The 13491-nt window shown below is 40.3% G+C and overlaps 1 protein-coding gene across 5 annotated transcripts in view; it reads left to right on the top strand.

Annotated features, from left to right (window-relative positions):
- The window catches only part of CHD8 (chromodomain helicase DNA binding protein 8), a 57469-nt gene that overhangs the window by 31278 nt on the left and 12700 nt on the right, over window positions 1–13491 (top strand). For all 5 annotated transcript variants that reach the window (XM_029237846.1, XM_029237845.1, XM_029237843.1 and 2 more), the window contains 14 exons: window positions 2170–2253; window positions 4812–4949; window positions 6197–6318; window positions 6464–6707; window positions 7817–7993; window positions 8990–9133; window positions 9397–9652; window positions 10229–10439; window positions 10693–10888; window positions 11617–11784; window positions 11978–12157; window positions 12317–12427; window positions 12773–12969; window positions 13220–13419. In XM_029237846.1, the coding sequence (XP_029093679.1) occupies window positions 2170–2253; window positions 4812–4949; window positions 6197–6318; window positions 6464–6707; window positions 7817–7993; window positions 8990–9133; window positions 9397–9652; window positions 10229–10439; window positions 10693–10888; window positions 11617–11784; window positions 11978–12157; window positions 12317–12427; window positions 12773–12969; window positions 13220–13419 (2428 nt within the window). The remainder of the gene's footprint in view (window positions 1–2169; window positions 2254–4811; window positions 4950–6196; window positions 6319–6463; window positions 6708–7816; window positions 7994–8989; window positions 9134–9396; window positions 9653–10228; window positions 10440–10692; window positions 10889–11616; window positions 11785–11977; window positions 12158–12316; window positions 12428–12772; window positions 12970–13219; window positions 13420–13491) is intronic.

Raw genomic sequence — 13491 nt, 5'->3', positions numbered from 1 at the left:
CGGAGCACAGGCTCCGGACGCGCAGGCTCAGCAGCCATGGCTCACGGGCCTAGCCGCCCCGCAGCATGTGGGATCTTCCCAGACTGGGGCACGAACCCATGTCCCCTGCATCGGCAGGCGGACTCTCAACCACTGAGCCACCAGGGAAGCCCCAATTTTCATTTTTAAAAGATCATCTAGGGTTTCCCTGGTGGCGCAGTGGTTAAGAATCTCCCCGCCAACACAGGGGACACGGGTTCGAGCCCTGGTCCGGAAAGATCCCACATGCTGCAGAGCAACAGAGCCCGTGCACCACAACTACTGAGCCTGCGCTCTAGAGCCTACGCTCTGCAACAAGAGAAGCCACCGCAGTGAGAAGCCCGCGCACCACAACGAAGAGTAGCCCCCGCTTGCCACAACTAGAGAAAGACTGTGCACAGCAACGAAGACCCAACACAGCCATAAATAAATAAATTTATTTAAAAAAAAGATCATCTAGACTTTGGATTGGAGAAGAGTAAGTGTGAAAGTAGGATGAGCAGTAAGGAGGCTGTTGAAGTTTTCTAGATGAGAAATTAAGGCTTATAGCAGAGTGCTTTCAGTGGTTAGAGAGAATGGATAGATTTGAGTTTACTTTAAAGTAGAATTGACAGGATCTGGTGCGATGGCTTATATAGATAGGTTTCTGGTCTGAGCAAATGGCTTGAGGTAGAGTCATTTATTCAAGAATGGAAGATTTTAGAAGCAACTGATTTGGGGAAAATCAAGATTTTAGTTTAGACCATGTTAAGCTTAAAATTCTGTAACACATTTCTATCAAGGAGATAGATATACACATCTGGATTTTTTAGGCTGCAATTTAACTTTGGAATGTATCAGCATATACATAATTATTAAAGCCTTAATAATGAATAGAGTCACCCTGGGGAAAGTTCTATACTTTCTAATAGTTCTGTACTTTTTAAAATTTCTTTCTATAAGGCAATGGATGTAAGCCCAGGGCCAATCCTTAAACAATTCTCACAAATTTAGAGGACCAGGTGAAGAAGGGACTGTTTGCCAGAGTGGTAGGAGAAAGGTTAGGAAAAAGATATGTCACAAAAATCAGGGGGAAAGTGTCTTAAGAAAGTAAGAGTTTTTTCCTTAAGGTTTCTTTGAGATCTTTCTTTGAAGCCTTGGGTTATTTATCTTGGGATACCACCCAAAGTTGGATACCAGTGACTTAGGAAAAAAAGAGCCAGTGAAGGTGACTGAGAATTGGCCAAAACAAAAAGTGAAACCAAAATAAAGGCTACCGAAGAGAATATGGTGTCTCAGAAAAGCCTAGGGAAGAGAGTGCTTTGGGGAGAGAATAATGAATTGTTTAATACTTTGTATAGGTAAATTAAGGTGAGTACAGAAACGTTTCCATTATGTTTGGCAATTTGGAGATCATTAATAACCTCGACAAGAGTAGTTTCATTGTGTGATGGAAGTAGAAAGAAGAGTGGAATGGGTGGACACGTAAGTGAAGGAAGTGATGAAATGGAGGTACTGTGTGTTTAAAACTCTTGGAAAAGTTTGGGTATGAAGCAGAACAAAAGAATAGTTGGAGGGGGATGTAGAGTCAGGGAGGTCTTTTTAAGACGTGAAGTTGCCTGGTTGGGGAACTAAGATCCCACATACCGCAACTAAGCCCATGCTCTCTAGAGCCCACGCACCGCAACTAGAGAGACTGCGTGCCGCAACTAGAGAGCCCACATGCCGCAACTAGAGAGCCCGTGCGCCGCAACTAGAGAAGACTGTGTGCCACAATGAAGAGCCCACGCACTGCAATGAAGGCCCAGCGCAGCCAAAATAAATAAATTAATTAATTAAAGAAAAGATGAGAAATAGTCAAGCATGGTTGTATGTTATGGGCATGCTCCAGTAGAGACAGATTCCTAAGAAGGCAAGAAGGAATGGAATCCAAAGCATATATGGAGAGAATGGCCTCTGTTAGGGAGTAGTGACACTTTATCTGGTAACAGGCAAGAGGATAGATGCAAATACAGGTAAGTGTGTAGGATGTGGTATTATGAAAATGGGGAACTTCCTTCTTTTCTCTTAATAAATTTTGAAGTAGGGTTATCAGCTAAAGGTTGCATGGAGGAGTGTGTTTCCTGGACAGTGATCTTTTGGTCTTATTGTTTGGTTTCATAATTCCTCTAGGACGAAGAGCCCTTCAACCCAGACTATGTAGAGGTGGATAGGATATTGGATGAGTCTCACAGCATTGACAAGGACAATGGGGAGGTGAGTTGGGGCGTGGAGGAACATGAAAGGCCTCTTAAAGATTTCTGCCTGTCTGCTTGCCCATCCTTTATTTTTCAGATATGGCTGAAAAATTTCTTGGACTGAAAAGGTACTTTTGAATTTTTCTGAGAGGTACTTAGAATGATACTGGGAAGGTAAAGGAGAACAGAGAGAGGCTAAAACGAAAGATTCTCAAATATCTGGGAGCTGTTTTACAAAGACTCATTAACCTTGGCCTCATTTTCTCACAGATTTTATATGGGAGACCCTTGACCTTCAGTTGGGAGTGAGAGGTGGGGATGGAGAAAGGGATACTTTACGAATCTCCAAATTTGTGAATATAAAAATACTTGCATAGACTCATAGCTTTCTTCATGTTGTTGAGAATTATTTATTTCCGGTACTTAGCATCAGTTAAATGCATTTTCATTTGTCACTAAAACAGATACACTGCATTTGTGTCAGTACCTTTAAACAGATGTGAGGTCCTATTCCCACAGGTTCAGATTCAGTACATCTAGGGTGGGATCCAGAGATCTGTATTTTTAAGTTGGTTCTCCAAGGGCTTCTCATGCATAGTTTGATTTGGGAACCACAGCACTAAAGCTTTCTTAGATTGGGTAGCTGATTTTAGATATGCTGAAACACTAGGTGATATGTTTTCATTAATCACTTTTTTTCATTTTCCAAATAAGAGTTGTATAGATCTAAGCCACCAGTGAATTCAGCATTGCTCTCATTTAAATTTACTTAGGCCATGACCCACCTTTTTGTTAGAACTCTTCTCACTTCAAGTCATAGTTGTTGGTTTAACTTTGCAGGGCCACATTTCATCAAGTTGTCATCACTTCAGTCACTGCTTACAGAGTGGGTAGCAGAGCCTTGTTAAGACATCAGTGCTGGATGGTGGGCTGGGCTCACTCACAAGCTAAATGACTTGCTCCCATATATCATCTGTACAGGACCTAAGAGTCAAAGTCTTCCCTCTGTAAAATTCCCAGTTTATTTTATAAGCCTTCAGCATTTCTCAGATAGAACCTTAGATGTCCAAGGCCCGTTACAATTCAGTGTCTTTAAATCCTAAGAAGAATGCCTCAGAAAACATATCTTCTGCTTTTGGGGTTAGAGGTGGGAATTACTGCTTATTGTTCATTTGTGGGAGGTGAGAGTGGAATGGACCAGTTATTAGTTAGGACAGGTTAGCTACTGTTAAATTATTCTCATCGCTTTCAGGATCTCAGCCTTCCCAGCCTTGAAAATCTTATGCTCTCTATCACTATACTTACACCTTCATCTTCCAAAAGTAATTGGACTTTGATTAGGCTCCTCTGGAATGTATTGGGACCAGTATGACAGATGAAAGTGTTTTAGTACCCTGGTACTGTAATTTATGTTCCCAGTATTGGATAAAAACATTGTTTGCCCATTTCCCCCTCCTCTCCAAAATGAGTTTGTCATCCTTATTACATTACCCAATAGTGGAAATAAATATTATTATAAATATTAAAGTCCTTGGAAGAGTAAGGGTGCTGGAAATATGTGACGTGGACAAATGTCTTTATGTAGAAAGTGACCTGAGTCACTACAGTAAAGAAAAAGGTCAAAGAGAAATTACATTAATTCTAGGTATTCCTTGATCTATATCTCTATTGAGACGCATATCTTCATACTTCTTGCTGGCTGTTTTAAGGGGTATTCTATGAGTTGATAATTAGAGATTTCCTGGTGATTACACTAGGCCCAGTCTAATTCTTCTCGATTCATATAAGCCAAATATGGAAATGCAGTCCGGTCAGTGATCAGTCATCTTGAGTAGTGAGAATAGGAGCCATATTACCACTGGTCACTGCCCCGTCCCTTGCACTAGAATGCCTACATAGAGCATAGCACCGTAGTTGGAGCTTCAGCATTTCCCCTTCCTCTTCACTCTTAGCTCTCTTCGGGGATACCTCTTGCAGTTATCTCCTAGCTTCCTGGGGCTCGCAAGAAAATCTCTTTACCACCATGTGGCTGCTCTTTGAAATAGCATCTGCGCTGAGAGCTCCAGGAGCTCAGAAGCCCAGTGATTTCAGTCCTGCTCTGCTCCTATGGATTTAACCTGTTCTTTGCTTCTACAGTAGCCTGGCTTCTACTGTATCAAATTTGGTGCCAGGAGGATAGTATGAAACAGGGCTACCATATCTTTTAATTCAATAATTAACAATAATTAATTCAGTTCAACAATTCAATTTCAATCTAATTGAACACAATAAAGGATTTTTTTTGTTTGTTTAATCTGCTTGGTTGATGAGCCTAATGTTTCAGTGCTTAGTGTTCTAGATAGTGCTGGGTAGAAATTTCACTTTCAGATTCTGATAAATTGTCTGGAAACAGGATCAGAGCCATAAATAGTACAGTGCATCAGCAGGTGAGCCTCTGGTGTTTTCAGCCTGACTTTTTTGGCACCTTTCTAGATATTGACACTTTGTGATCTGATTCTTTAGTCAAATTCTTATCTTTTAATCACGGCAGAGAATACAGAATCGTTTCATTAAGCCTTTGGCTTTTTTCTCTCTTAGCCTGTAATTTACTACTTGGTAAAATGGTGCTCTCTGCCCTATGAGGATAGTACATGGGAGCTAAAAGAGGATGTTGATGAGGGCAAGATTCGAGAATTTAAACGGATCCAGTCAAGGCACCCAGAACTCAAAAGGGTGGTAAGTATATCTGCATTTAGAGTGTAAAATCCATATAGGCAATGATTTAATTTTCTTTGTTTTAGCTTTTTATTATGGAAATTTTCAAACATATATAAAAGTTGAAGAAGTAGTATAATGTACCCATCACCCAACTTTAACAATGAACACATAGCCAATCTTGTTTCACATATTTCTCTACCTACTCATTTCTCCATTTCCCAGATTATTTTAAAGTAAATCTCAGATTCCTTCATTTTATGTGTAACATTTCAGTGTTTATGGCTAAAAGATAAATAGTACCATTGTTACACTTGAAAAAATTTAAATATCATCAAGTAAGCAATCACTGTATTTCCCTGATTATCTTCTAACTTTTGTTAAATTGTTTGAATTAAATTCTAAGTAAGGTCTATATATTGCTATTAGTTAATATATATCTCATATATATCTTTCTTAATTATAGTTTCCTCTTGATCTCCTCTCCCTCCTTTGCAGTTTTCTCTTGAAGAAACCAGGTGATTGTTCTCTAGGGTTTTCCATAGTCAGTTTGCCAGTTACATTCCCCTTGGTACCTTTTCTGTCCCTTATATTTCACATAAATAGTCAGATGTAGAGCAGTAATGTCTGTTAGAACTTTTTATAGCCATTCTGTCCAATACAGTAGCCACCAGCCACATTTCAAATGCTCAGTAGTCACATGTGGCTAAAGGCAGATATAAAACATTTTCTATCATTGTAGACAGTTCCATTAGATAACACTGTTCTAGAGGCTGCGTCAGGTTGGGGAGGGAGACCACTAAATCCACTTTATAGATGCTTCTGATAGGTGTCTTTTGTGATATAGCCATTTTTGTTCATTGTTGAGATCCATTCTTTAAAGAGTTTTAAATGGTGATTCTATCATTTCTTCATTTATTAGACAGAATCTTCTGTAAAAAGAAATACGTTTCACCTACTGTTTGGTTACCCTGAGGTACAGATGGTATAGGAATGGAGGATAAATGCTTTATTTAGTTACCTTATCCTTTATTTCCCAGTTTCAAAATAATGAAGTACTTCCTTAGCACACTCCAAAAGTGATCAGTGGGCTTTTTCTCTTTCCTTCTTCCTCTATTTTTTTAAAAGTGTCATTATGGACTCATGAGTTTGAATATATTTAACATGTTAATGTTTTTGAATTGACTTCAACTATTAGAACTACCTAGTAAGTTTACCTAATTTCGTTAGTGTCTCCATGCCATTTATTCAAATTTTCTATTTTTTAGAATCGTCCACAAGCAAGTGCCTGGAAGAAGTTGGAGTTGTCACATGAGTATAAAAACAGAAACCAATTAAGGGAATATCAGTTGGAAGGGGTCAATTGGCTGCTCTTTAATTGGTATAACAGGTAAAGAAAAAAGTAGGACCATAACATATAGGCTTAGTCTGAGATTATTTTTATTTATTTTCTGTTGAAACGGTTTCTTTTTAAGTACTTTTTAAAAAGATGGTCTCTTTTGACTTGCTTTTCTTTTTCCGTGATGAATCTGCAGGCAGAACTGCATCCTGGCTGATGAGATGGGATTGGGCAAAACCATTCAGTCCATTGCCTTCTTACAGGAGGTATATAATGTGGGCATCCATGGCCCCTTCCTGGTCATTGCCCCACTGTCCACAATTACTAACTGGGAGAGAGAATTCAACACGTGGACAGAGATGAACACTATTGTGTACCATGGCAGTCTGGCCAGCCGGCAGATGATTCAACAGTATGAAATGTACTGCAAAGATTCACGGGTGAGTTGTATGTAATACAAATATTATGGTTTAGAGAGTAGGCCAAGGTACCTGGTATTTTAGAGGCTTTTATATGAATCAAAGACTTTTATTGAGACTCTCTGTGATTTAAGGCAAAATTTTTGTTTAGATTGTGCAGGGCATTTTTTTTTACTTCGCTCTTTTTATCCAATGGACATTTTAATCCAGTGGAAATTCTGACTTTATTTATGAATACATATATTTAAAATAGAGTTTTATCAGCATTGATGTTTTCATCGAGAAAGAATTTTCCAGAATGAAATTCATTTAGCTACTTTATTAATTCCTTGATCCATATGGTGGTGAACGTAAGCCATGTCCTTTCTTTTTTTTTTTTTTTTGTGGTATGCGGGCCTCTCACTGTTGTGGCCTCTCCTGCTGCGGAGCACAGGCTCCGGACGCGCAGGCTCAGCGGCCATGGCTCACGGGCCCAGCCGCTCCGCGGCATATGGGATCTTCCCAGACCGGGGCACGAACCTATGTCCCCTGCATCAGCAGGCGGACTCTCAACCACTGCGCCACCAGGGAAGCCCCATCTTTTCTTAACATTGAATTTTATGAGACTTTTTTTCCTACCATTAGTTTCCTGTGGTTTTTATTTCTACCAAACCAAATTTATTCAAGTCGTATTTTGTTGCTCTTAATTTTGCTAAGATAATTGGATTCTTCTGTCCACGTTTTAGATAGTAACCAATATTATCACATACTACATTAGCTATTTCACTTTTAGTTTTATCTTGTATGTTTCAGCAGCACTCAACATTTGTGGATTTTAGTGTTTACCAACAGAAGGTGTAGGGCTGAAATACATGAGGTAGGCATGCAGCAGAGTCAAAAATGTCCAGCTTCATTCAGTGAAGTCTGTCATTTTCCCAAGAAGCTGAGTGTGCTCAGGAGGCAGTGTATCTTAGATTCAGTGGTTTGGCACTGTTCTATCAGGAAGATGAACAGTGGCAGAGGTGGGTGGTGGTGCAGTTGGTATTTTCTATTAAGCCTGCCTGAATATAAAAAACGGATGTGTGATTCGGAAGAGCATCTCCTTTAGGTACATTTTAGGCCTTTTCTGACTTTATTGCCTTCATGCTTAGGGGCGCCTCATCCCGGGTGCATACAAGTTTGATGCCCTGATCACCACTTTTGAGATGATTTTGTCAGACTGTCCTGAGCTTCGTGAGATTGAATGGCGTTGTGTCATCATTGATGAAGCCCATCGACTAAAGAACCGTAATTGCAAGCTGCTTGATAGTCTCAAGCACATGGACCTGGTGAGTTCCTCTCACTGACTTGTGGGCAGAAACACCTGGAATTAAAGAAATCCTAATTCCCTGTGGAATTAATATAACCTTAATTTAGCAGAGAAGAAAAGAATCAGAGTCTTGGTATTGGGTGGTGGGTATGGCCTGTGGGAATGGTAACCTGAAAGTCATAAAATTCATATAAATTTTAGAGTTGGTAGGTGATTGTAGGTTAATGGTTCTCAACTGGGTGGAGAGGTTGGGTATTCCATTAGTTACCTATTGCTGAATAACAAAATATCCAAAAACTTAGTGGCTTAAAACAGCTATGTTTTTCATGATTCTCTAGCTCAGCAACTTAGGCTGGGCTTGGTGAGCCCATTCTTTTGGTGGTCTTGCCTGGAGTCAGTAATGCAGCTGTAGCTGACAGTTGGTGCTGGTTGTTGGCTGGGTCATCTTCCACATGGCCCGTCACCCCCAGTGGGCCAGACTTTGCTTCTATACATGATAGAGTTAGGGCAGTGTTCCAAGAGGGTAAAGGTGGAAGCTGCAAGGCCTTTGAGGCATAGGCTCTGAAACTCACATGATATCACTTCTGCTACATTCTCTTTGTCAGAGCGAGTTACAAGGCAAGCCCATGTTCAAGGGGTGAACCTTGATAGGAGGAACTACCGAAAATTATTGGCCATATTTAATCCAGCACAGGTACATTCTTCAGAGGGGGACATGTTAGGCTGTCTGTGGGGAGTTGAGTGTGGAGAGGCATATTTAATTGGAAAAAACGTATTCTGAATATTTCTTTATCGGCTTATAATATTTAAGATAAATTAATATGTTAAATAATATCAAGGGTTTTCTTGAATATTTTATCAAAAGAGGGAGCAAGTAAAAGAAAAGTTAAGAGAGTAGTCTGGTCCATTCCCATAATTTTACAGTTAAAGAAATGAAAGCTAAAGTTATATACTTGATAGAAAACCCTAGAAGTCCTTCTGAGTTTTATCATTCTTCTGTGTTCTCCATTTCTAGGAGCACAAAGTGCTACTCACAGGAACACCATTGCAAAATACTGTGGAGGAACTGTTCAGCCTGCTTCATTTCTTGGAACCTTCACAGTTTCCGTCAGAATCAGAGTTCCTCAAGGACTTTGGGGATCTCAAGACAGAGGAACAGGTAGGAAGTCTGTCTAATGCAGCACTAACCCAGGACAAAAAGAGGTAAAGTTTGTACTAGGCAGATATCTACTGTCTTAGATTATCACGGGCTGTTCTGAACTCCTTGTATGTAACCTTGTGCCTACATCATTTGTGGCATTGTCCAAAGTCTACTTTTCTCAGATACTGGAAAACTCTCATGGTATTTCTCCATGTTTCCACCTAATGTGAGAATGTTTGTCCTCATGTTAGTGATTTCTTTTTTCTCTGTATTGGGCACAGGTTCAAAAGCTACAGGCCATTCTCAAGCCAATGATGCTGAGAAGACTCAAAGAGGATGTTGAAAAGAACCTGGCACCTAAGCAGGAAACCATTATTGAAGTAGAGCTGACCAACATTCAGAAGAAATACTATCGGGCTATTTTGGAGAAGAATTTCTCCTTTCTTTCCAAAGGGGCAGGCCATACTAACATGCCTAATCTACTCAATACAATGATGGAGTTGCGCAAATGCTGCAACCACCCATATCTCATCAATGGTGAGGGAATTCCTGGAAAATACTTACATTTCTGTGTTACCTTGTTTACTTTCTAAGTGATATTCCTCAGGAACAATGTATGCATTGACTGATCCATCCTAATTTGGGAATAAAGGAGATTTCTCCTTTTAAAACAATTCTCATTTGGAAGTCTTCCTGTAGTTCTTTCTACCCCTTTGATCCTGCATAATCTCCAAAGTTAAAAAGGATTTACTGTTTAGAATTTCATGAATAAGAACTCAAGTCATGCTGTTCTGTCTTCAGTGGTACTCCATTTTGCTGTTTGTGTTTTGGGTGCCAGCAGGGTGGTAATAGTGGTTTGCATATACTATTCTGGTCCTTGTCCACATACTTACATATATTTTACCCAGTTCTTAAGCCTGACTTACAAGGAATATTTTGTATGAATAAAATTGAGGATGACTTAGGATTTTGGGGGTGCTGAAATTCTGTGTGTAACATTGATACCAAGTCAGATTACCTTTTTTTCTTTGCTTCCTTGTCTCAGTTAAATAAACTGCAGCCTTTGTATGTTTCTCTGGATCTCACCATCAGGTTTGATTTTTCTTTTGGCAGGTGCAGAAGAAAAAATCCTAACAGAATTTCGAGAAGCTTGCCATATCATACCTCATGACTTCCACTTGCAGGCAATGGTTCGTTCAGCTGGCAAATTGGTTCTTATTGACAAGTTACTTCCGAAACTTAAAGCTGGTGGCCATAAGGTTCTGATCTTCTCCCAGATGGTACGCTGCCTAGATATCCTAGAGGATTATCTAATCCAGAGGAGGTAAGAAAAGAGTCATTCTTCACCTTGTGTTTACTATATACTCATAAGGCTGCAAAGAGTAGGAGGGCCTGGGTTTAATTAAAGTTGACCAGGACTGGGATAAGAGAAGTGTTTAAGACTCTCACTCTCCACTTTCTGATAAAGTTTTTGGTGAACTAGAGATATAGAGGTACTGATATTAATCCCAGTCTGCTTTTTTGTTCTCTTTTTCTGCTTAGCTGATTAAACTTTCTTTCCTGTGATTCCCGTACAGGTACTTGTATGAGCGTATCGATGGGCGAGTTAGAGGCAACCTTCGGCAGGCTGCTATTGACCGCTTCAGCAAGCCTGACTCAGACCGATTTGTCTTTTTGCTATGCACCCGGGCTGGTGGACTTGGAATTAATCTCACAGCTGCTGATACTTGCATCATCTTTGATTCAGATTGGAATCCGCAAAATGACCTGCAGGTAAAGGAAATCATTGTCTTAGGGACTAATCACCTAACCTGGGAGGTTTTGCAACAGGATCAGGATCTCTTAGAAAGTCTTGTCTCTTAGAGAGTATAGAATTGTTAGTTAGGTTACCAAACTTGTTCTGTAAAGGGCCAGACAGTAAATATTTTAGGCTTTGTAAATCAGACAGCCTCTGTTGTAACTACTCACCTCTGCTCTTGTACCACAAAAGCAGCTATAGACAATATGTAAATAAATGGGTAGAGCTGTGTTTCAGCAAAAACTTTATTTACAGCAACAGGTGACTAGGATTTGCTGACCTGGTCTAGATGATGGGGCAATAATTTCATCTTGTAGTTGACTTTTGATTTTGAGTTGATTTCATGGCTGCTTTATAGATGGAAATTGGTATTTTGAATCCTTCTCCCCCCACCCCCTCTAATGTTATGTTTTTTGTTTTTTTTAATTAATTTATTTTATTTATTTGGCTGCATCAGGTCTTAGTTGTGGCACGCGGGATCTTAGTTGCAGCACGCGGGATCTTTGTAGAGGCATGTGGGCTTCTCTAGTTGTGGCACACGGGCTCCAGAGCGCACGGGCTTAGTTGCCCTGTGGCACGTGGGATCTTAGTTCCCCAACCAGGGATCGGACCCGCATCCCCTGCATTGGAAGGGGGATTCTACCACTGGACCACCAGGGAAGTCCCTCTAATGTTATGTTATCTTTGCCCTTCCTTCCACCAGGCCCAAGCACGGTGTCATCGAATTGGGCAGAGTAAAGCTGTGAAGGTGTACCGTCTCATCACTCGTAATTCTTATGAGAGAGAGATGTTTGATAAGGCTAGCCTCAAGTTAGGATTGGATAAAGCTGTGCTTCAGTCCATGAGTGGTCGGGATGGCAACATTACTGGAGTGAGTCTTCTTAATCTCTAGCTATACTTGTAACAGGTCATAGTGATGGAGGGAGACAAAAGCTATTTTTGCATAGGATCCTGACCTCTCATTTGGGTTCTCAATTATTGTTTCTTAAAATATAATAAAATGTCATGATATGGTTAGATAATATTGTCTTGTAGTTTTTTCACCTTTCTATTGGATTTTGTAGATCCAGCAGTTCTCCAAGAAGGAGATTGAAGATCTCTTACGGAAGGGAGCATATGCAGCCATAATGGAGGAAGATGACGAGGGCTCCAAGTTTTGTGAAGAGGACATTGACCAGATCTTGTTAAGACGAACCACTACCATCACCATTGAATCTGAAGGAAAGGGTTCTACGTTTGCCAAGGTATGTTCTGTCGGTGCCAGCGGCTGAAGAAGCAGAGAGAGAGAGACAGGGCTCTCTAGAATTGAATGTATTTTTTCAATGTAGTTTTTAAATATACTGGTTTCCCATTGTTCAAAAAAGTGGTGTAGTCAACTTTACCGTTTCTTTGTTCCTCACTAGGCAAGCTTTGTGGCTTCTGAAAATAGGACTGATATTTCTCTGGATGACCCCAACTTTTGGCAAAAGTGGGCCAAAAAGGCTGACCTGGACATGGATCTACTCAATAGCAAGGTGAGCTTCCTTCTCCTTTAGGGAGGAAGTATTGCAGAAAACACGTTACTTTCTGGAGTCTTTATAGCTGCTCTGATTCTTCAGTGCTGACCTTGGCTTATAATGGTATATACAAGGGCCATGATAAAATCTTTCTACACAGTAGGCCCCAGAAAACTACTTAGATAACTACCACTTAATTTTGCTTCCTGAGTACCCGTAGATTATTTTGCATGTCCAAAAAAGAATCTCTCTTTGAGTATCTACAAATGTTACATCCAAGGCTATTTCAATCTGATTGTCTTTAATTCCTTTCCCATGATCATATCGTGAAGAGAGTTACTTCTCCTTTTGTTCTCTGCATAGAATAACTTGGTGATTGACACACCTAGAGTACGAAAACAGACCCGCCACTTCAGCACTCTGAAAGATGATGACCTAGTGGAATTCTCTGATTTGGAAAGTGAAGATGATGAGCGGCCACGCTCTCGCCGACATGACCGTCATCATACCTATGGGCGCACTGACTGCTTTCGGGTGGAAAAGCATCTCCTGGTATATGGGTAAGAACCCACCTTGCCATCAGAGGTAGTTCATCTCCATCCTGATAGACACCTAGTTTGCTTTTCAAATTGGAAGCTATGGTCAAAGAGGGGATAATGGGAAAAACTTTATTCTGTTACCATGTTTTTCCAAGATCTTTTTGTCTCCCACCTTTTGGGAAACGCGATTCTGAGGGACTGGGGAATATCACTGAATTAGAGTCCCCAGGAAAATATCAGTATAATTTCTTTTTTTGGCTTTTTTTTTAAGTTGGGGACGGTGGCGAGATATTCTGTCTCATGGACGCTTCAAGCGACGGATGACTGAAAGAGATGTGGAAACGATTTGCCGGGCCATCCTTGTGTACTGTCTTTTACACTATCGTGGGGATGAAAATATCAAAGGCTTCATCTGGGACTTGATTAGCCCTGCTGAAAATGGCAAGACAAAAGAATTGCAGAATCATTCAGGTGATTATCAAGTCTTTGCTTTTCATCTTTTTATAGGTTACCTAATCCTCTTCAGGTCCAAGGGTTTTTCTC

This window comes from Monodon monoceros, unplaced genomic scaffold (genome assembly GCF_005190385.1).
Source record: "Monodon monoceros isolate NGI ecotype Baffin Bay Population unplaced genomic scaffold, NGI_Narwhal_1 Super_Scaffold_21, whole genome shotgun sequence".
In the NCBI taxonomy this organism is placed as follows: Eukaryota; Metazoa; Chordata; class Mammalia; order Artiodactyla; family Monodontidae; genus Monodon; species Monodon monoceros.
The sequence above is the reverse complement of the archived record's forward strand: the minus strand, read 5'-3'. Positions and strand labels throughout refer to the sequence as shown.